Source organism: Echinops telfairi, unplaced genomic scaffold (assembly GCF_000313985.2).
Source record: "Echinops telfairi isolate 266 unplaced genomic scaffold, ASM31398v2 ScPeMD7_7459;HRSCAF=8497, whole genome shotgun sequence".
In the NCBI taxonomy this organism is placed as follows: domain Eukaryota; kingdom Metazoa; phylum Chordata; class Mammalia; order Afrosoricida; family Tenrecidae; genus Echinops; species Echinops telfairi.
In genome coordinates, this window is record NW_022111359.1 from 4,769,589 (window position 1) to 4,791,377 (window position 21,789).

A 21,789-nucleotide genomic window follows, 5' to 3' on the forward strand; every position below is an offset into this window, starting at 1 on the left:
TGTGTGGCTGCAAGCAGAGCCACCGGGGTTTCTGGGACGAGCAGGGTCTCCGCAGAGCGCCCCGACGGAGGTAGACCAGGAAGAAAGACCCGATCCGCTTCCCAAAGATCACAGCCCTGAAACTCAGCCCAGCAGAACCGCGTGTGTGTGTCTCCAGAAATCAGAATCCACTCCCCAGGCTAGCAGCCGGCGCAGCACCGGAGCTGGGGGGGAAGGAGGTGTTGGGAAGTGGGGGGGATGGAGGGTGTACCTGCGAGGAGTTCCCTGAAGAGGGAACATCACACGCAAACAGGCCACAAGGTGGGCGCAGGTTTGGCTTAATCAGTCCTTGTGGAATAGATGACCACAGAAGATCCCAGAAGGGACTCGTAATGGTGGGGCTCTCGCCCTGGAAGCCCCCGTGGGAGGTGGACCGTTGGCATGGGGGAAGGATGTGAGGACCCCACCCCACCCCGTGTCGCCTGGGCAGCTGTCTGGCTTCAGCTCTGGCCTGCGAATGGACGGGCCACTCTGGAGCCCAACGAAAAACCGACCCGAAAGTAGGGTAGAGGTGAAGTCAGAGCCCAGGCACCCCAGACTTTGGCCTTTGCCCACGACTCTGCTGGAAACACATCAACCTGAGATAATGGGTTCCCCGCCCCGCCCCCCCAGTCCGCCCCAATGCCATTGGCCCTTCACCCTGTCCGTTCACCCTGCCCGCCAATCAACAGCCGGGGGAGGGCTGGGAGCTCCGGGGGACTATTTAAGCATCCTTGGGGATGGTGACGCAAAGGCTCTAGCTGGGCCCTGGAGCAAGCGCCCCGGCCTTGGAGACCTGGCCAAGGGCTGGAGGAAGAGCAGGGCTCATGAGTGGGGATTTAGCCGCGCTGGGAAAGGTGAGCCTACACCCACTGAGCAGACCGGAAGACTGAGCCCCGGTGCAGAAATCCGAGTCTGATAGCTGTCCTCTGGGTCTTGGGCCGGCATCGGGGCGCAGGTTCCGTCACCTCGTGGGAGTGGCCGGGGGTGGGGGGCTCTGGCTTGCTGTGTGTGTGTTGTGGGGGGGGTGTCCCGTCGAGGAACTGTCCCGCGGGGTGTCCCAGGCTGCCGTCTTTGCGGGGTAGCTGATCACCAAGCCTTTCTCCCACCGGGCTGGGTTCGAACCTCCCATCTTTTGCTAAGTGGCCGGGAGGCACTTCACCATGGCACCCCCAGGGCTCCGGGTATGGATCTGACACTTCAAGATGAAATTGCCCCCCGGGGCTCTGATGTTGGGGGGGGGGGGGCTTGTCCAGCCCCAGGGGCAGAGCTGAAGACAAGGAAGGCTGAATGGGGGCTCGTGGGCAGTGCTCAGGAGCGGGGGTGCCTGGGTGGGAGCAGGAGGGGGGCCTCTGTGGTTCTCATACCTGCCTCTCCCCACCCAGGTGGCTTCTTCTCCCTGTCCCATGGACCCCATGGACAGCCTGGAGCTGCTGGACCTCTTGTTCGACCAGCAGGACGGTATCCTGCGGCATGTGGAGCTGGGCGGGCGCTGGGACCTTCCGGGCTGTGACCAGGTGAGGCTCCAGGCATGCCAGCTAGGTCTCCCTCCTCTGTGTGAGCCTCCCTGTCACCTGCACATGCCTTTCTGGCCCCGCTCTCGTGTGCAGGCCCAGAGAGGGGCGCTAACTGTTCTGGGTGGTGCCAAGGTTTAGAGGGGGGCTCAGACTCAAGCTCACGGGGCATAGCGACCAGGCCCTAGTGGTGCCACACTTTAGTGGGGTGTTCCGATCGACCTTGGGGAGAAAGCTCCAGAGATCCATCTAGTGGGAGGAACAATGTACCCAGAGGGCCGATTGTGGTCTCCCCCTCACTCCTGTCCCCCCTCCCAGCAGGTCCAGCCTGGGCCCAATCCGGAGGACTTCCTCACCTCTATCCTGGGCTCTGGCGACTCGGTGCCCAACTCCCCGCTCTGGTCGCCCTCGGCCAGTGACAGCGGCATCTCTGAGGACCTGACCTCTGACCCCCAAGACACCCCTCCATGGAATGGGCCTGCCCCCACCCCTGCCAGCTGCCTCCCCTCGGAGCCTGGTGAGGCACTCTGCCCCTCCTACGGTCCTGGGCCCCCCGGCCCCACCAGACCCCCAGGGCCAGTGACCCCAGTGCTCGAGGGCTCTGTGGCCATAGACGTGGGTAAGTTCTGCCGTGAGTCTGCCCACCTCTCTCCCTGTCTCCTGGATCCCAGTCTGAGGGGTGGCTGCTGCCATGGGTCCAGTTTGCAGATGCCGTCACTGAGTCCCCGTGGGGTTAGAGCTTGAGGATAACCCGGCTGGCCGGCTCAGACACCAGGGCCCCCACTGGGGACCCCAGAAGCCAAGGGGGTGTCTCCCTCGGTTGTCCTCCCCAGACCCCACCCTGTAACTAGATGTTAAGGGAAGTGTGGCCTTTTCTGTTGGGGCTCAGGTAGACTGGTAGGCTAATGGGTGTGGGAGGGAGAACAGAAAGATAGCCGCCCAGAGATGTCAGTCCCACAGAGAGGATCTTTCTACATCTGTGTTCAGCCCCGCTGCACAGACATCCACGCATTGGGCTGCCAACCTCAAGGCCGGCAGTTCAAAACCACCAGCCGCTCCTTGGGAGAAAGATGGCACTTTCTACTCCCGCAAAGAGTCACCGTCTCAGAAACCCACAGGGGCGGTTCTACCCTGTCCTGTTGGGTCACTGTGAGTCAGCACGGACTCGATGGAAGGGGGAGAGAGAGACAGAGGGAGGAACGGTGTGGTGTTTAGGGGTCTTGGACCTCAGGGTTGCCCCCCGGAGCTGGGGTGTGGGGGATGTATGAAGAAGACACCCCCAGGAGGTCCCTGATGTTTTCCCCCAAAAGCACTGCCTCTGAGCTGCCTACTGTGTGCCAGGCAGGCACCTGGGGTCAGTGGGAGGTGGCGGGGGTAAAGCAGGCCTGTCCCTGCCCTTCGGGGGAGATAAGGCCTGGCTCAGATAACAGCCACTCCCTTTGGGGTTGGCAGTGCGTCCCTTGGCAATGTCACTGCACCTCCTTTGACCTTGCGGGACTGGCCCAGATGTGCCCTGATAGGTTTAGGGTCCCCAGTCGGGGAAACAGAAGGATGGATTGGGACTGTCCTTGTCCGCTCAGAACTGGGGGGGAGGGTTCCCATGTTCTGCGATAAGGCAGACCCCCAGGTGCATGTTGGAGCTCCATCAGGGGGACTTCTTGGAGGGAGAGGAGGAGGGGGAGCCCAGGGTTAACAATCAGGGCACTTTCTAGAGGAGGGGGGGGGAGGAAGCGTCAGCCTCCCCACTGATGCCCGCTCTGCCCATCAGGCTTGTGGAGCCCAGAAGGACATCTCTATCCCAAGGAGCAGGCTAAGCAGGCCGACTCCCCACCTCGCTACAACCTCACGGTGAAAGAGCTCCTGCTTTCGGGCAACAGTGGGGACCTGGTGAGTGTCCCCTCCACCCACCCCTGGGCCCTGGAGCTGGGAGCGCACAGGGCTTCCTCAATCAATGCCTCTGTTTGAGAGCTGGAAACAAAGAGTCAGAGAGAGAGGCTGGCATTTGCCCACAGTCACACCCAGAGCGAGTCTGCCGGCGGGCTCCAGTCCGGGGTGGTCCCTCCTAGGCTGGGACACAGCCCGTAACAGAGGCTGCTGTTGTAACCCACACAGTGGGATCAAAAGCTGCAGGGGGTTGGTGCTAGGTGCTCTTGAGTCAGTTCGGACCCATAGCAACCGTGTGCATGCAGAACCAGAACGAACCACTGCCCGCTTCTGCACCATTCTCACCATTGTCCCCACGAGCCGATGGTTCGCCATGTCCATCCCTCCTGTTGAAGCCTTCCTCTTTCTCATTCCCCCTCGACTGTAGCAAGCATGATGTCCTTCCCAGGAGCTGGTCTCCCCTGACCACATGTGCAAAGTATGTGAGGCCAAGTCTCATCCTCCTGGCCTCTAAGGAGCATGGGCTGGACTTCTTCCAAGACAGACTTCTTAGTTCTTTTGGCAATCCATGGTCCTTTCAAGATTCTTCCCCTGCACCATGTCCAAATGCGTCCATCCTTCCGTTTCCCTTATTCAACGTCCAACTTTCCCATGCATAAGACACTGCTGAAAACACCTTGGCTTGTGTCAGACGCACCTTGGTCCTCAAAGTAACATCCTGGCTTTGCAAGCCTTGAAAGAGGTTCTGTGTGGCAGGTGTGCTCAATGCACTGTGTCCTTTGATCTCCTGACGGCTGCTTCCCAGAGCAGCCCTGATTGTGGAGCCAAGCGAGACAAAGCCCTTGACAAACCTCCATCCTTTGTCTATTTGTCATGATGTTACCTAGCGGTCCAGTTGGGAGAATTTGGGCCTTCTTGACATTGAGTTCTCCTGGGAGGTGAGAATTGACTGACTGCATCCCCCCCAGCCCTCTTGACGTGCAGTAGGGGTCCCATGAGCGGTCTCTGAATGAATCTGTGTCAAAGGAAAAAAGAACCACATCCATGCATTGCTGTTGTGTTGATAGGCTCTCTGCAGCATCTGTTCTGGGAATGGGATTCCTGGGTCAGAGGCACATGTGCACCCTGACAGTTTTGGATCCTCTTGCCAGTGGAGCTGATGGATAGTTCCCTAAATCATATGCTACACACACACACACACACACACACACACACACTCACACTCAGCCCACACCCAGCAGGGCTGCTGCTCTGCCTCCCTCCAACGTAATTACCCTGGGGTTTCCATAGCAACAGCATCACCTGGCAGCCCCCCACCTGCTCCGGCCTGGCCCTGGCCACTGCCAGGAGCTGGTGTTGACGGAGGACGAGAAGAAGTTGTTGGCTAAAGAAGGCATCACTCTGTCCACCCAGCTGCCCCTCACCAAGGTGAGTCCACGGGGCCCCTGGCCGTGAACGTCTCTCCTCTTGCAGCCCGTCCCTGCTCATGTGGTTACGGAAACAAAACCCCACTGCCATGAGTCAATTCCATCATGTGAGCTCAAAAACAAAACAATTCCCCAGGCATTTCTGATTCACAGCCACCCTATGGGACAGAACAGAGTGGCCTCTTTGGGCTTCCGAGGCTGTCAGGCTTCACGGGAGCAGACAGCTTGTCTTTCTCCCTCGGAGCGGCTGGTGGTTTTGAACTGCAGGCTCCGTGGTTAGCAGCGCAATGGGTAACCCATTTTATCACCAGGGGTCCCTTCCAACTCGTAGCAACCTTCTCCATAGGATTTCTCAGACTGTCAGGCTTCACGGGGGCAGACAACCTCGTCTTTCTCCCTCTGGGCACCTGGTGGGTTTGAACTGCAGACCTTGCATGAGCGGAGTTCCATTCTGCCTCATAGGGATGCCGTGTGGCAGAGAAGTGCTCCGCAGGGTTTTCTGGGCTGTCACCTTTATGGAAGAAACCCTAGTGACACAGCAATGAATCCCTTAGCCGCAGAGGTCAAGCATTTCAAACAACCACACACACACACAACACCCCCAGCTTCTCTGTGAGCAAAGGCCTGGCCACCTGCTTCCCTAAAGATGTCAGCAGGGAAAACCCCACAAACTCCACGGGGGAGGGGGCTCTTCCCTCGGCCACAGGGCATCCCTGAGTCCCGAGGGAATTCAGAATGGAATCCACCACAGTCTTCACAGAGGGAGGTCTGATGAGAGCATCATGCACCACCTTGCCAAGGCAGTTCTGGTTGCAGCAGAGTCCAGGGTCTGGCGACAGCTCAGGTGCAGGGCCTGGGGCGGTGGCCAGAGCCCACCCGTGTCCTAGAGACTCCCAGAAGTTAGGGAGAGGAGAGCAGGCCTCTGAGCCATCAGGGACGGGCACCCCTTCTACCCCGGTGTGGGATGGCTGGAAGAGAATGGGGTGGGGGCACCACCCACACTGACCCCAGCCTCCTCTTCGCCTCCCTTGGCAGTATGAGGAGCGAGTGCTGAAAAAAATCCGCCGGAAAATCCGGAACAAACAGTCAGCCCAAGAAAGCAGGAAGAAGAAGAAGGAATATATCGATTGTCTGGAGACTCGGTAATGCCGGGACGTGGACCCCCTAACTCAGCCCGGGAAACCGAGCCCCAGAGGGAGGGGAGTGACACACCTGGGGTGGAAAGATTTAGGACTTTGCATCAGTAGAGTTGCCATCTCTCTAGGAGAGACGTTTTGACAGCGATGGTGGTGAAACAGAAAGATGCTTAGAGATGGCATAGGGCAAGGGTCTTGGGGTCCCTTTGTGCCCTAGAAAATAGTCACCCCCCAAAGGACAAGATGCGACCCATACCGTTCTGACTCTGCCTGAAGGTGGGACATGATTTTGTCTGAGCACTCTGGTCCTCAGAGCTGTCATGGCAAGTTCTAGGCAGAACTTGCTCAAACTTAGAAACCGTAGACCCCAATCTTATGCCAACGCCTCTCCCTTACCTCAGGATATTGAGAAGACAAGCGCCTCCTTAATCTTTCATAGAAACATAAAAAAAGAGCAAGCTCCCTTTTAAAACCAAGACTGACATTACTGAAAGTTACAAATCGATTTGGGTTTTTTATCTCCTCTTACGTCAGTCTTGAGGAGCAGTAGTTCTCCGGAACGGGTCTCTTTCCAACTGACCAACGTAAACACGTTCCTGGGCTCCCCTGCTGTTTTATGAATCTCTAGGTGGTCTTTCGTTTTGCCCTCCTTTCATTTATTTATTTTTATAAATCGTTTTATTGGGGGTTCTTATCACTCTTAAAACAATCCATCAAAAAAAAAAAAACCCCAAAAAACAATCCATCCATCCATTGTGTCGAGCACATTTGGACATACATTGCCATCATCATTTTCAAAACGTTTTCTTTTCACTTGAGCCCTTGGTATCAGCTCCTCTTTTTCCCCCTCCCTCCAACACCCTCCCTCCCTGGTGAACCCTTCATAATTTATAAATTATTTTTATTTTCATATTGTACACCATCTGCTGTCTCCCTCCTTTCTGTTGTTTGTCCCCCCTGAAAGGGATGTATGTCAAGCATTGCAATCAGTTCCCTCTTTTTCCCTCTTCTCCCCCCACCTGCCCCCTACCCTCATGGTATCGCTACTCTCGTTATTGGGCCTGACGGGGGTTATCTGTCCTGGATTCTGTGTGTTGAGAGCTCTTATGTGCACCAGGTACATGCTCTGGTCTAGCCAGATTTTTAAGATAGAACTGAGGTCATGATAGTGGGGGGTAAAGAATCATTTCAGAACTAGAGGAATGTTGTTTTGTCAGTACTATACTGCACCTTGACTGGCTTGTCCCTTTCTTGTGACCCTTCTGTGATGGGATATCAAATTGTCAACACATGGGCTTTGGATCTCTATTCGGCCCCCTCTCATTCACATTGAAATGGTTGCTTGTTTGGGGTCTTCTGATGCCTGATACCATAAACACCTTGTGACCACATGGGTTGGTGTGAGTCCTCCATGTGGGCTTTGTTGCTGCCCTGCTGGATGGCCGCTTGTTCAAGCCTTTAACACCCCAGACAATATATCTTATAATAGTCAGGCACCATCAGCTTTCTTCACCACATTAGCTTATGCTCCCATTTTGTCTTCAGTGATTGTGTTGGAAAGGTGAGCAGCACAGGATGCCAGGTTATTAGAACAAAGTGTTCTTCAATTGAGGGAAGACTTGAGTAGAGGACCAATGTCCATCTGCTACCTTAATACTTAACCTATAAATATATGTATACAGACCTATATCCCTATTGTTATATATTCATATATTTATATAGATACATGCCTATGTTTATAGCTCTATAAATGTCTTTTGCCTCCTAGTTCTTTCCTCTACTTCCTTTTCCTTTGCTCCTGTCCCTCGATCATGCTTGACCTTCATTCGCCTCTCTGTACTTCCTCTGGGCTACATTGCACTCGATTGAACCCCACCAGGCATTCTGTGCCTTCCTGGCCATCGATTTTAGATCTCTTGTTGTCCCCTTGTCCCTGGGCTTGTTGGCTCTCCCCCACCCCTCGCCCCACTTGTTTGCCCTCTTTTTAATTCCTCAGGCTGCACCATGGTTTTTCTCTTTGTGTGTCTGATTTCTTAATCTCCAGAGGTTTGCTATTTGAAACCTTCTTTTCAAAGGAAGTATTTCTGGTTCTCCAAGTATAATATTGTTTCCTAGGTTATTTGTCATTTTATCTTTATCATCATATCCTTCGTTTGTGTGTGTTTTCTTTGGAGGTGGGGTATTGATTCTTTTGTTCTTTTGCTAATTTTCAAATGTGTGTCCTCAACTCACTAAGCTGAATTAAGGCTATGCCTTTTCCTCTCAGTGCCACTTTAGCTGCATTCTGCACATTTTTTATTTGCCTGATTGTCATTCTAACGTGGACATTGGTTTTTCCATAATTTTTATTGTGAAGTCCTCTTTGTCCCAGAGTTCTTCGGGAAGAGGGTCATTCAGTGGGGGAATGTGTTTCCCCCACTCAGGTGTGCTCTGTTTGGTCGACTTTCTGGAAAGTGACACCTGAGCCTTTTGACCTTTTGGGGGAATAGAACACATGATCCCACGAGAAAAAGGAAAGCATGGTAGACTCAAGAGTCTTAAGCCTTAGGATGGGGTTTATCCAAGTGTCTCCTAGGTGACACCGTGAAAACCTACGACTTCACACCTGTCTCCCATATTCTGCACCCTCTATCTTGAGGGGAGAGCCTGGGCCCAATGCAGATCCCTATTTCCTGGTGTGAGCTTTTCTGGCCCACCTTTGAGGAGGTTGAGTACAGACCCCATTGAAGGCAGATGCAGGAGGGAAAGTGGGGTCCTCAGTCTGGACCTCAGGACCGTGGGCAGAGGGATTCTCGTTATGCTGTTCTTAAGTGCAATCTGCTAAACTCCTCACGGGCTGTCATCTCATGTCATTCCCCAACCACTTTGTGAGCTCGGCAACTGCCTCTCCATTTCACAGACAAGCGCAATGAGAGCAGAGAAATTGAGTGACTCAAGGTCATGAGGCAGGTTAAGATGGTCCCCCGGGTCTCCTTGGGATGCCCAGTCACCCTGTTTCCTTTTCTGGGACCATCATTTCCTGCATTTAGCATTCCCTTCCAAACCCTAAGCCTCAGACTTCAGTGGAACTTCCACCTCAATACAGAAATGGGACCCAGGAGTCAGGAAGACCTGAGTTCAAATCCCAGCCCCGGCCAGCATCTTTTCAGGAGAACTTAGATGATTCCATTCAGGTTCCCTCCCAGGGGGGCTGCCAGCTGGGTCAGCAGATGACAGGCACCTTCTGACTCTCACGGTGACACTGTCCCTGCAGGATGTCTGCCTGCACCGCCCAGAACCAGGAGCTACAGAGGAAGGTCTTACATCTTGAGAAACAGAACTTGTGAGTTGGGTCCCCTCCCCCCACCCCCCAGCAGAGGGTAGGGAGGGTCAGCCCCCAAGCCCCTGGGGGGGCGGGGAGGGAGATAATGTAGGGAGAGCCTTGTGTGGCACGACGGAGCTGGGAGTAACAGCTTACAAGATTGGGGAAATAGAAACTGCCTAGAGGAGGGCATGTGGACAGAGGGCACTGAAGGGTGTGTAGGAGTTCATTAGGGGGGACTCCTGATGGAGGAAATGGCACGTGGGAAGGCTCTGAGGACTTGGGGGAGAAGTGCATGGGATTCTATGTCAGGGTTTGTTTGTTTTTTTAGCTCCTATTTCCAGAGCATCTACTGGACCCCAGAAATGGTTCTGGGCATTGTTAATTCTTGGCGTAGTGGTTACTAAACGCAAGGTCAGCAGTTAGAAGCCACCGGCTGCTCTGTGTCAGAAAGCCGCGGCTGTCTCCTCCTGTGAAGAGTTAGTCTGGGAAGCTCACAGACCCTATAGGGTGGCTAGGTATCAGCTTCCACGCGGTCGCAGTGAGTCTGTGCTTCTGGAGTTGCTGTCTGGTCAACCACGGTGCATGGAGACACCGTCTGGGCAGCGTGGAAGTGCTCCAAAGGGGAGTTTAAGGTTGTAGCATCCCGGATGCAGATTGGCAGGTCTTTTTTTCGTGGTGCCTCGGCACGGATTCGAACCACCGACCTTGTGGCTCGTCGTCGTCTAGCACCAACCCTTCACCTCCCCCAGGACAGTGAACAGAGCACTCACTGCAGTGAGCAAAATAGGCCCAGCCTCTCTGAATGAAAGAACCCATGACCCAGTATAAAATGGACTCTGGACAGAAATATAACAAAGTCGGAGGACTGAGGGGAGGGCACCGGGCTGGAGAAAGGGGTGGGGGTGCTATTTTCAACAGGGAGGCCTGAGAAGGTGTCTTGGAGGAGGGGACACCTGGTGGGTGAGAAAGAGTCAGCTCCATGCTGAGAAACAGTGAGGGCTGGAACCGAGGAGTGGAGGAAGGGCAGGGCAGGGAGGCCCAGGGACAGGTTCAGCTGGGTGGGTGCAGGGTGTCTTGTGGCTGCAGGGTGATGGCTTTTATCAGGAGTGAAGTAGGAGTGCCGGAAGAGGACAGGGCGCTGGGGGCAGGAGCTCCGTTCTCATTTGGAAAGCACCCCTTGACTGCTGCCTGGAGCAGAAGCAGCCTGGGGGTGGGGTAGGGGCATCCAGGGGGCCGGGATTTGGGAAGCTGTAGTGGGAGAAAAGAGGGGCGAGCTGCCCAGTGACGAGCTGTGGGGTGGGAGGTAAGTGAAATTCAGACATCCAGCCGTCTGCGGAAGGGGGTGGCAGTCGGGCCGGAAGCAGCAGGGCCCTGGACCAAGGCCTGCCTGTCCCCCCAAAGGTCCCTTTTGCAGCAACTGAAGAAACTCCAAACCCTCGTGGTCCAGTCCACCAGCAAGTCGGCCCAGACGGGCACCTGCATAGCGGTGAGTCCAGGCCGGGAGTTCCACGCACGCACGCACACACGCATTCGGGACCTTGGGGGTCCGGGCTTGGGGAGGGGCGCCGGCCCGAAGCAGTAGGGGCACGCCCACAGCATCAGTTCCCGCCCTCAGGAGATGCGCATGCTCGCAGGGGAGGGGGCGGGATCGGGTGACCCCGCCCACGTCTCCGCCAGGTCCTGCTGCTCTCCTTTGCCCTCATCGTCCTCCCCTCCATCAGCCCTTTCGCCTCCGACAGCGGCCAGCGCCCCGGGGACTTCACGCCCGTGCGAGGTACGTGGGCCTGGCGGGCCCGCTCCGCCCTGGAAAACCTGGGGAGCGGGAGGAGACCCCCGCCCACGGTTCCGCGTGGATGGAGGGTGGGGGGAGAGGCGGGGCAGACCCTTTACCCCCCCTTAAGGGTCCCCTCCACCCTCGCCCAGTCTTCTCCAGGACACTGCACACCGACGCCACCTCCCGCGTGGCCCCCGACGCCGCGCCAGGTTCCGAGCCCCGGGGACCCCAGCCCGGGGCAGGTTCACACCCAAAAGGGGCTCCAGACACCTCTGGGGCCGAGCGGGGCTCCGGGGACATGCCAGTGCCGGGCAACTTGACGGCGGCGCTGGACAACTCATCAGTGACACTGGACAACTCGACGCTGGCGCTGGACAACTCATCAGTGACACTGGACAACTCGACCCTGGGCAGCTCGACGTTGGCACTGGGCAACTCGACGCTGGGCAGCTTGGCGCTCGACACCTCAAGTGAGGCGCTGGACAACTGGACAGCAGCGCTGGCCTTCTCTACTCTGACGATGGACACCTTCAAGGATCTGCTGGGCCTGGCTGCCCTGCTGGGCTGGGTCACACCTGAGACAGGCCCCAGTCCTGGGCGCGTGGGACTGGAGGCAGCCGGAGAGGAGCTGTGATACCCCCAAGGCTGGTGTCCCGTGCCCCTCTGCCCAGGGACTTGCAGTGGACAGCAAAGAATATTGGGCTGGAGGTGGGGCAGACTGCGGCAGAAACAGCCAGCTTGGTTGACCCACCCACGGCTACAGCCCAGCCCACCCTGGGCCCAGCGACGTACGCAGCCTCCCTAAAGATGGAGGGAACTGCCAGGACTCTGGAAAAGGATGTTGGGACTGAGGAGAGGGAGACGGGGCGACAGGCAGACTGAGCCACAGAGCCTGCGGACACACTCAGACACACACAGCCACAGCCACGCACACTCAGTCACACACACAGCCCCAGATATGAGCAGTTACATACACCGCAGCCTTCACACTGGCAGCGCCATACACTCAATTATACTGATATACACACACACTGATACACAGACGCACACAGACGCCATACATGCATGTGTACGATGCATGCACGCACACCTACACACGTATCTATGTATAGTACACACATACATGTATGTGTGCATGTAGCCTCAGTGAACCCCACCCCCAGTGCGGTCTGCCGCGCACACGGGGACGCTGGCCCCAGAGAAGGTATGAGTTTAAGACTACGAGGTGCTCGATCCGCACCCACCCCTGTTGTAAGGCTGCTGCGACCTCTAATAAAGGATTTGTACCGGACGTGGCTGGCGCGGAGGGCTGGAGCCAGTCCCCAGTCTAGGTTGCGCCGGCAAGGCGGCAGGTGCGCGTTCAGCACCACGGAGAGCAGCCGCGGGGCGCAAGGTGCAGCAACTGCAGAGGGGTGTTTACAGGGGGCCCTCAAATTGAGGGCTGGCTACTGCGGAGTGAATGCAGTTGCTTTTCTGGGGAGTGGGGGAGGGTCGCCCACCTTGTGTGTTTGACGTTAAGTCCTCCACCGAGAGACATGGAAGGGATAGAGCTAGGTTTTGTCTGCTGTGAAAAGCCTTGGGCCAGGAGGGCAGTTTGAGACCAGCCGCTCTGCATGAAAGAGTTACTGTCTTGTAAACCCACAGGGGCAGTTCTACCTGGCCTTCTAGGGTCACTACGAGTCAGCATCGACTCCACGGCCCTTTGGGTCTCTTTGAGATTTACACCCAGTAGAACATATACCTGTTCAACCGTCCCTCCGTGTGCACAGGTAGCTTTTTCCGACTCATGAAACCATCTGCGCCTTCTTTTCCGAGCCATTCCTTCCCAGGAACATACCCGCTGCCCTGTAGGTTCCTACCTGAATGCCAAGGTGCTGTTGTCAATGTAGGAGCCCTGGCAAGAGAAAGGAGGCTGTCTACTCCTGTGAAGAGTTACCGTCTTGGAAACCCACAGGGGCAGTTCTGCCCTGCCCTACAGGGTGGCTGTGGGCCGGCATGGACTCGATGGCAGCGAGTTCCGGTATTTTGGTTTGGTCCAGTGCAGGTTAGCGGTTCCAAACCAGGAGCTGCTCCACAGGAGAAATGGGGGCTTTCGGTTCCAGCAAAGATTTGATTTGCAGTCTGGGAAACCCATGGGGTCAGTTCTGCTCTCTCCTAGTGGGGTGCTACGAGTCAGTTTTGACTCCGTGACTGAGTTTGGAATGGGGCTGCCAATGTGATCCCATCCAGTGTGGATAGTTCTTTGAAAGAGCACAGTGCTCAACAGTCATTCCTTACTGGTTAAGCTAAACTCGTTTGGTTGAAAGAAGGCTTCAGGGGGATTTTAGGGGAAGAGACTTAAAAGATGATGTCAGGGCAGTTGCTTGGAGTTGGGGGTTCACTCAGCCTCCCAGGTTCCAGAAAATCTGAATCCCATGGAAACCAACAATTCTGTTCAGCCTCCCGTTCCCCTTTGATGAGTATTCATCTACAGAATCCTTGATCAGAATGTTCTGTCTTGTGGCAAAAAAATATAGCTGTTAGTGGCTGCACTGGGCTCTGAATGTGCCGCTCACCTGCCCGATACATACAGGTGTGTCCTCAACAGATACTGCCTTTCCCAAGGGGCTCACAGTCTAGTAACAGGAGTCACGTCTCAAACAGGAGGCATGGAAATGTGAGGGTAAGTCAAAAGTATTGTTTCAGGGGTTCCCGTTCATGCATGCACAGGATATGCTTACGCATGTCTCTGTGAGGAGGAGCCCTGGTGGTGGTGTGCTTGGGTGCTGGGCTGCTCATCACAAAGGTCAGCTGTTCAAAACCACCAGCACACCTTAGGAGAAAGGAGGCTTTCTACTCCCGTAAACTGCTGCTGTTGCTGTCAGGTGTGATCCAGTTGGCTCCGGCTCACGGCGACCTTACGCACAACTGAACGAAACACTGCCTGGCCCTGCGCCGTCCTCACAATAGTTTCTGTGCCTGAGCACACGGATGCAGCCACAGTGTCCACCCATCTCCTCCAGGGCCTGCCTCTTCCTCACCGCTCCCTCCCCCGACTTGACCAAGCATGATGTCCTTCTCCAGGGACAGGCCACTCCTGACATGCCCAAAGTCTTGCCATCTTCAGCAGAATGAAGCACCGTCCCATCCTCACTGTTGTTTCTCTACCTGAGACCAGGGGTGCAGCCATGAGGTCAGTCCGTCTCATCGAAGGCCGTCCTCGTCTTTGCCACCCCTCCACTTTACCAAGCGTGCTGTCCTTTCTCAGGGACGGGTCTCTCCGGACAATATGTCCAAAGCCTGTGAGACGAAGTCTTGCCATCCTTGCCTCTAAGATACACCCTGGCTTTACTTCTTCCCATCTAGACGTTTGTCCTTTTCTCAGTCCGTGGTACTTGAGATATTCTCCAGCGCAATTCAAAGGCATCGATTCTTCCTTATTCAATGCCCCTCTTGCACACGCATGTGAAGCCCTGGAGAATGCCACGGCTTGGGCCAGGCGCACCTTGCTCTGACCTCAGTGGCATCCTTGCTCTTCAGTACCCTAAAGACGTCTCGTGCAGATTTACTGATGCAAACACGCCTTTTGACCCGTCACTGTCAGACTGTGGCGGCTTGTGTGTTGCTGTGAGGCAGGAAGCTGTCACCGGTATTTCAAATGTCACCCAAAGTGACCAGGTGTCAACGCAGCTTCCAGACCAAGCACAAGACAGGGAAGGAGGTCTCAGCTCCTCACTTTGGAGGAAGAAGCCGCCGAAAACCTTTTGCACAGCTTGGAAGCAGTTCCAGATACTGAAAGCCACCAGGAGTTCCCGCCTCAGAAACCCACGGGGCAGCTCTGCCCTGCCTGAGAGGGTGGCTCCGAGTCGGAATCGACTGGATGGCAGGGATCTGGCGTTTGCGAGCATGAGGGGCTGCAGGCAAGGCCTCTGAGCAGGGCACCTGTCCTTGCCTCCTTCCAAACCGAGCCAAACTCACTGCCATCGAGTCAATCCTGGTACATACCACCCTACAGGACAGAGCAGAACTGCTCCTGAGGATTTCCAAGGCTGTAACTCTTTACAGCAGGAGTCCTGGTCATCTACTGGTTACAAGTTGGGCTGTTCATCGCAAGAACAGTAGTTCAAAACCACCAGCCACTGCACAGGAGCAAGAAGAGGCTTCTCACTCCCGCGAAAGTTGGAAAGCCACAGGGGTAGTTTTCTCTGTAACACTGGGTCAACTATGCGTTGACTTGATTTGAGGTCAGTGCTTGGTTTGGGCTTAAATCGTTACAGGAGTAGAAAGCCTCTTTGCCCATAGGTGCAGCCGGTGGTTTAAACCTTCTGACCTTGCCGTTAACAACCCAAAAGAAGCCCCTAGCCACCAGGGTTCCTCCCGCAGTTCCCGGGTGTTAGAGAGATCCTGGTAGAAGAAGTTAGGACTGCTTTTATTGTGTTGACAACTTTCCTGGGGGTCTGGAGGATTCCAGGTGGACCCAGGGGTCTTGCTCCAACCCCAAGGCAGAGCAGCCCCTTAGAGTCACCCGCCCCAAGCCTGGCCCCCAACTGGTGCCTCGACCTGACTGCCCAAGCCTCCTCAGGGTCCAAGAATGAGGCCTTGGGGAGATGATCATCTGGCTGTGGTAAGGGCTACCGACAGGGAGCGGGCCACCTACAGGAAGCGGGCCCAATGGGCAGAGGGTGTGCACCCCTGCTTAGTGTGCCAACCAGGCAGGTCCTGGCCACTGTCTCCCTCAAATGTTCTCAGGCTAGGAGGGTGTAACAGGAGCCTGGGCAGCCAGCGCCAGGGCTAAGGTTGGGGAGGTGTTCCTTCTCAGGCCCCTGGCCCCTCCAGGTAACAAGAATAAGCAAGCTCGGCCTCTTGCCCGGGTCCCTGTGCCCTGCAGCCCAGAGACCAGGAGCGAATAACAAAAGTGAACCCGGCTCGGAAGAAGAGAACCCACAATTTCTTACAAACCCCCCTCCCCGAGCACACTCGTCAGCTAGGGAGCCCGTCGGCCTTCACCTTTTTGGGAGGCCTGTGGGGGGTGGGTGTGTCCGGCCGCTCCCGCTTTGGGCTGGCAGGTCCAGAGCCATTGTGCTGGGCGGTGGGGGGCTCCTGCTTGGGGCTGACGGGCGCTGAGCTGTGGAGCGGGGCAGGGGGCTCCTGCTTGGGTTCGAACTTAGGGGCGAGCGGGCGGGGCAGCGATGGCAGTGCCCTCTCCAGCACACAGGGTCCATTCCAGGCGGGGATCTCCAGCCCCAGGTGTTTCATCAGCTGCGCCATGACGTCATCGACATAGCCATGGATGCGCAGGTCTGCGTGGCGGTCCTGCGGGGGGCGGGGCGGGCCAGAGCGGAGATCAGAGTGTGCTGGGCCTGGGGCAGGCATTCAGGGCGGTGACTGGGAAACACGACACTGTGGTGACCTCGGGCACCTACATGTTTGGTGGGCTGCAGGTTGACTATGACCAGTCGGCCGCCCCGGCGTTTGGTGGCCAGCGGCAGGTTCCCGCTGGGCCGGATTTGCAGCGAGGTGCCCAGGGTGATGGACAGGTCAGCGTTCCTAGGGCGGGAGCAAGAGTGTTAGTCTGAACAGGTGGCCCTAGGACACCCCTCTCAGGCACCAGGCCTTCCCACTCCTCTCTGACAACCCCACCCCCACCCCCCGGAGCCCCCCACCCTCCACCACACTCTACCTCCCTGCTCACCTGGGCTTTCCAGGCGACCCACTTCAAAGCCCGGCTTGCGGGCTGCCTCGGGCAGCGATCATACCCCTAGCCCTCTAGCAGGTCAGCCTCCCGGCTCCCTCGGAGCCCCTGTTGTGGGAGTCCCGTCAGGTACTTCGGGATTCACAGAGCATCCTGGGAAAGTGCTGGGACCCGGATCCCAATCCTGCCTCCTCACTTCCTGCCCAGGTTGCACTGGTCAGAGCGGTCGCCTTACTAAGCCTCAGTTTCCCCAACTGCAGAATGGGCCTAGCGGGGCACCGACCGAGGGCTGTGGGGAGGGCCGTGAGTGTGGGCCCCCAGCGTACGGGGATCCATTGATAGCGCAGGCCTGGAGCCTGTGTTGCCCTCCATGCCGGAGAGCAGGGTTCGAATCCTGGCCGGCACATTATAGGCTGGGCCACCTGCTGTCTGACCATGGAGGCCGGCATGTTGCCAGGATGCTGAACGGGTTTTAGCAGAGCTGCCAGGCCTCAGCCTTCAAACAATCAGCCCAGAAGAACCCTGCAGATCACGGCCCACCGAGGGGCCAGCAGACAACAACCTTAGCTGTGACTATAGCGAAACTGAGGCCCAGTGAGGGCCACCTCCCCCAGGATGCCCTCTCTGGTGTCTGCCTTAGGCTCTGAGCGGTCTGTCTTCCACCCTGTGCTGGAGTTAGCTGCTTCGGCCTGTCTTCCCGCCCTCGGGCCCATCGGGGTGGGGCTCATGGGTCAGACCTGCTGGCCTCGTCCGCGAGGGTGAGGTCTCGGTCAGGCAGGGCATCCTCCCAGTCCAGGATGGTGTCTCTTAGCGCCCCCCTGTGGCAGTGAGGAGAGGAATCAGTAGGGCTCCGGCTGCCGGTGTGGGGATGGGGACTCCCTGCAATGCAAGTGGGGGGAAGGGGCATCGCTCACCTGCAGGCCCGTAGCCCTCTGGCCTTGGCCACTGTGCAGAGCCGGCCCGTGGTCTTTAGGCCCATGCTGCCTACAACTGTGTCCCGGACGTATTGCCTGTGTAGGGGAGGGGAGGACGTAGGGAGTCACTGCGGCCACCCACCGGCTCCCAAGTGGCCTGCTCTGTGCCACAGCAAACCCACCCAAAGGCCTTGCCCAGGAGAGCTGGGGCCTTGGCTACAGGAAGCTTCCGGCAATCCCAGAGTGCAGGGCCTTCTGCCTTCCACGGACAAGCTGTCTCTGTCATGGGAAGCAAGCCAGGTGGGAAAACGTCCCAGAGAGAGTCAACGCACAGGAGCTCGGACGGCATCGCCGAGCCTGACTGGCCTAGGAAAAGGGCCTGGGCTCCGAGCAGCTGCAGGCGAGGTTATGGCAGCAGGCGCTGGACACATAGCCGTATCCACCCCTGGTGCTCCCTGATTTTCAGATGGAGGAATGGGTCATACATTGAGCCACAAACCACCAGGTCAGCAGCTCGAACCCACCAGGCTATCCTTGGGAGAAAGATGAGACTTTTCTGCTCCTGGAAAGACTGACCATCTTGGAAACCCACAGGGGGCCCCTGGTTCGCTAGGAGTGCTATAGGATCGCCACGAGTCGGATTCAACTTGATGGCAGTAAAACTGAGCTGCGAACCACACAAGGTCAACAGTTCGAATCTCCCATATGCTCCACGGGAAGATAAGACGAGGCTGTCTGCCCCTGTAAAGAGTTAAAGTCTCCAATACACAAATACATAGAAAGATGTCCCGTCTTGGAAACCAAAGAGGTTTCCAGCCAACAGAGTTGCGCCAAGGATCCCTGCTGGGGCAGCGGCTACTCCGCTGGACTGCTGACTGCAAGGTGAGCAGTTTGAAACCACCTGCCGTTCTCCGGGAGAAAAACAAGAGCTCCTACTCCTGGGAAGAGCTGTAGTCTCGGAAACCCGCGGGGCCAGTTCTACCCGGTCCTACAGGGCCGCTATGGGTTGGCGTCTACTCGATGGCTGACGTGTGTGTTTCTTAGTGTGCAACGAGCCCTGGTGGTGGGCTAAGTGCTCAACCAACCCAGCGGCTCCGAGGAAGACAGCCTTGGCGGTCTGCTCCCACCAAGATGCCAGTCAAGACGACGGGACGGGCTGGGTGATTCTCCTCTGTCACGTGGGGTCCCTGGGAGTCGGGCACCCAATGCACATGACGGGGTGCTGAGACAGAATGTCTTCGCTGCCAAGAGAGATTGTCTGGAAGGCTGAGGGCCAGGGAGAGGGCGGCGTTCCCTTCTGTGCTGTACACCGGGAGACTGGCAAAGCGTCCAGGTCAGGGGCTGGCCAATGGTGGTCCTCGGCCACACGGCCCCCTGCTTGGTTTTGTCGATAAAGTTTTATTGGTGCACATTCACTTACATGTTGCCTGAATGAGCTCTCTGCTCTCTAAGGGCAGAGCTGCTGGAGCTGGGCCGACAGGGTTGCAGGCAGTGGCTCCCTGGCCCATTACAGGAAAAATGGGTGACCCCTGCCTAGTCATCCATCATGAAGTTTTGTGACTTTTTTTTTTTTTTAATAGAATGTTGAAATTTTCCCAAAGAAACTAAAGTAGTGGAGATCCTCTCTGGGGTCAGGCCCGCAGGCAGTGGGGAGCATGTGCACCCCGAGATATTCACACCTGTGAGGGAGGAGAGGGCGGAGCTGGCTCCCACCTGCTCCACGAAGGGGCACTGATTCAGCGTCTCAGAGGACGAGGGCCACGCCCCAGCATCCTCCAGCTACAGCCTCGGAACGTCACTCCATTCTGCCCTCAAGAGGCCTGTTCCCCGTGCAGGAGAGTCACACCCCGTCCTCCTCCCCTAGGAGGGTCACGCCAGACAGCAACAGCCTCTGGGACTTTGGAGACCTCAGCTCCAAGGGTGGGGTGGGGTGACAGCGGGCACAGCGTGGGACAGGGCTGCCAGCACCCTGCCAGCCTGGGGGCAGCCTGGCGGCACCCACCACCCCAAAGCCCAGGGCCACTCACGTCTTACACTTGACACATTCTTCTATGAACATGTTCCCGTGCAGCTCGGCCAGCTTGTCCCTGGTGAGAGGGAAGAGGGGTTGAGGGGAGGGGACGGGGTGCCGGTCATGGCTGCAGGTCCAGAGCAGGATGCCATCGAGACCCGTGTCCACCGAGCCTCCTGGATACCTGCTTTCCAAGGTCAGGCCTGGGGCCAGGGGTGGGCACTCACAGATTAGGGACCCAGCAGGGGCACGGAGGGAACGGAGGTGGGCTGGCGGCCCCCTAGAACTCCAAAAAATGTCACAGAGCTCACGTCACATTCATGTAGTAAGGACGGTGACAGTTCTGTCTGGCGGGGTCCCTGCTGGCCCTAAGTGCTCTCTCCCATCTCATCCCGCCCCACCTCCCGGGTGTCCTGCAAGGAGGGGCTCCCTCACCACCTTTGTACAGAGGCAGCCAGACCCAGGCAGGGGGGACGGGGCGGGGCCTACGTGGATGGGGCCTAGGTAGGGGGGACGGGGCGGGGCTACCTGGGGAAGCCAGAGCGCACATGCAGCCCGTCCACGTTCTGGCTGACCAGGAAGCGGAGCAGGCCCACGCGTTCCAGCTGCACCAGCGCCATGTGGGTCCGCGAAGGCCGCGCGCTCTCGAAGGTGGTGTCGAACTTGGGGGCCAGGCCCCGCTCCTCCATGGTCCAGACGCCATGCGGGCCCCTGGAGGTGGCAGGTGGGGGGAGGCGCAGAGAGAGTGAGGGGGAGAGAGAAAGTTCGGGAGGAACAGAGAAACAAATGATGGAGAGTGGCAAAGAGGGAAGTGGGGAGCCGGGGAAGGGTTGCGGTGTATGGGGAGGTGTTCGTTTGGGTGGAGAGAGAAAGCAGTGGGCAGGAATGGGGACAGAGGCAAACAGAAACGGAGAGAATGCCTGGCGATTAATTATTCAACTTACACAACGCCTACAGCCTGTCCCACGCACTGGGCCTTTGCTGGGTGATGCTGGGGGCCTAGTGGGCCCAGTCCCAGCCCCTCCCCTAAAAGGCGCCTTGCTTCTGGGCAGTGGCTCTCAACCCTCCTAATGTCGCGACCCTGTCATGCAGGTCCTCATGTGGTGGTGACCCCCCAACCATCACATGATCTTCCTTGCTGCTCCATCACTGCCATTTTGCTCCTGTTATGAATCTGGCGGCCCCTGTGAAAGGGTCGTTCGACTCCCAAAGGGGTCAAGACCCACAGGTTGAGAACCGCTGGTTTGGAGGGTGGGGATCCTAGCTGGACACAGGCCCTCTAGTTCTGGGGGCTCGTGAGTGGGGCAGGGGGAGCCCAGAAGATGAGGGTGGGCTCAGCTGGGGAGTGTGAGGACTTCCTGGAGGAGGTTGGACGGTGTCTTAAAGAGCGAGGGGGAGGGATGCTCAGGCGGACGGGGCTAAAGAAGGCCCGTAAGTCTGGGCAATCACAAGCCAGCTGGGGAGCCCAGGGGCGGCAACAAGCACTGAAGGCGGCGAGATGACCCTGCCTGAGACCATTGCTTCACAGCTTAGGGGCAGCAGGTGCTGGAGGTGGGAAGGGCAACTCGACGCTGTGGGATAGAGGTGACAGGCCCGGCAGAGCGGCAAACCTTAGCCCCTGCAGAGGGGAGGCCACACAGAAGCTGCCAATTCGAGACCCCTGCTTTGCCACAGCCAGACTCTTGTCTACTCTGGGTGACCCAAAGCCAAAGGGAGTCGAGGTTTCCTCTGGCCTCACCCCCCACCCCGACTGAGGAGACCGAGAAGGGGGAGGCCGCTTGCCTGAGTCTAGCCAGTGACACCAGGTTCTACAGGAAAACTTTGGGGATCACTCTTCCCTGGTCTGCAGCCTCTCCTGTCTTCTCTATCATACAATCTACAGCCTTTGAGGCGACCCGCCTCCTGTGGGGGGAAATGTCTGTCAGAAGAGGGCTGTGTTCCATAGGGCTTAATTTTTTTAAAAATTGTATCCTAAATGACATTTTATTGTGTTTTTTGGGAAGGTTTTCGGTTTAGTTTCTCAGTCTCCACACAGTCTCCATGGGCTTTTCAGAGGCCGATGACTTTCAGAAGTTCCATAAAAACAGAACAAACACATTCACGGCCATGGGGTCGACGCTGACTCGCAGCCACCCA

The 21,789-nt window shown here is 57.2% G+C and overlaps 2 protein-coding genes across 7 annotated transcripts in view; one reads left to right on the plus strand and one right to left on the minus strand.

Annotated features, from left to right (window-relative positions):
- Window positions 1-796: 796 nt before the first annotated feature.
- Window positions 797-12,348, plus strand: CREB3L3 (cAMP responsive element binding protein 3 like 3). Of its 6 annotated transcripts, none has more exons than XM_045300135.1 (10): window positions 797-875; window positions 1,404-1,535; window positions 1,851-2,151; window positions 3,301-3,419; window positions 4,707-4,844; window positions 5,879-5,985; window positions 9,233-9,301; window positions 10,685-10,769; window positions 10,961-11,057; window positions 11,207-12,348. In XM_045300135.1, the coding sequence occupies exons 1-10, from the start codon at window positions 846-848 to the stop codon at window positions 11,689-11,691; spliced, it is 1,563 nt and encodes a 520-aa protein (XP_045156070.1). In that variant the 5' UTR covers window positions 797-845; the 3' UTR covers window positions 11,692-12,348. The 6 variants fall into 6 exon arrangements, with proteins under 6 accessions (XP_045156070.1, XP_045156072.1, XP_004714429.1 ...); XM_045300137.1 differs by having other exon boundaries at window positions 1,851-2,049; XM_004714372.2 differs by having other exon boundaries at window positions 1,854-2,151.
- Window positions 12,349-15,446: 3,098 nt separating this feature from the next.
- The window catches only part of SIRT6 (sirtuin 6), a 14,858-nt gene continuing 8,515 nt past the window's right edge, over window positions 15,447-21,789 (minus strand). Inside the window, exons 3-8 of the mRNA XM_004714266.2 lie at window positions 20,182-20,364; window positions 19,670-19,729; window positions 17,643-17,738; window positions 17,466-17,546; window positions 16,460-16,583; window positions 15,447-16,349 (exon numbers count right to left, since the gene is read on the minus strand). Coding sequence (XP_004714323.1) covers window positions 16,017-16,349; window positions 16,460-16,583; window positions 17,466-17,546; window positions 17,643-17,738; window positions 19,670-19,729; window positions 20,182-20,364 — 877 coding nt within the window. The 3' untranslated portion in view covers window positions 15,447-16,016. The remainder of the gene's footprint in view (window positions 16,350-16,459; window positions 16,584-17,465; window positions 17,547-17,642; window positions 17,739-19,669; window positions 19,730-20,181; window positions 20,365-21,789) is intronic.

Excerpts from the sequence above, each read along its gene's own strand:
- CREB3L3 (XM_045300135.1), top strand. The coding sequence starts at position 846 with ATGAGTGGGGATTTAGCCGCGCTGGGAAAG. Across the intron at positions 1,536-1,850 it reads ACCTTCCGGGCTGTGACCAG|CAGGTCCAGCCTGGGCCCAA; the intron begins GTGAGGCTCCAG and ends CCCCCCTCCCAG. Across the intron at positions 9,302-10,684 it reads CATCTTGAGAAACAGAACTT|GTCCCTTTTGCAGCAACTGA; the intron begins GTGAGTTGGGTC and ends GTCCCCCCAAAG.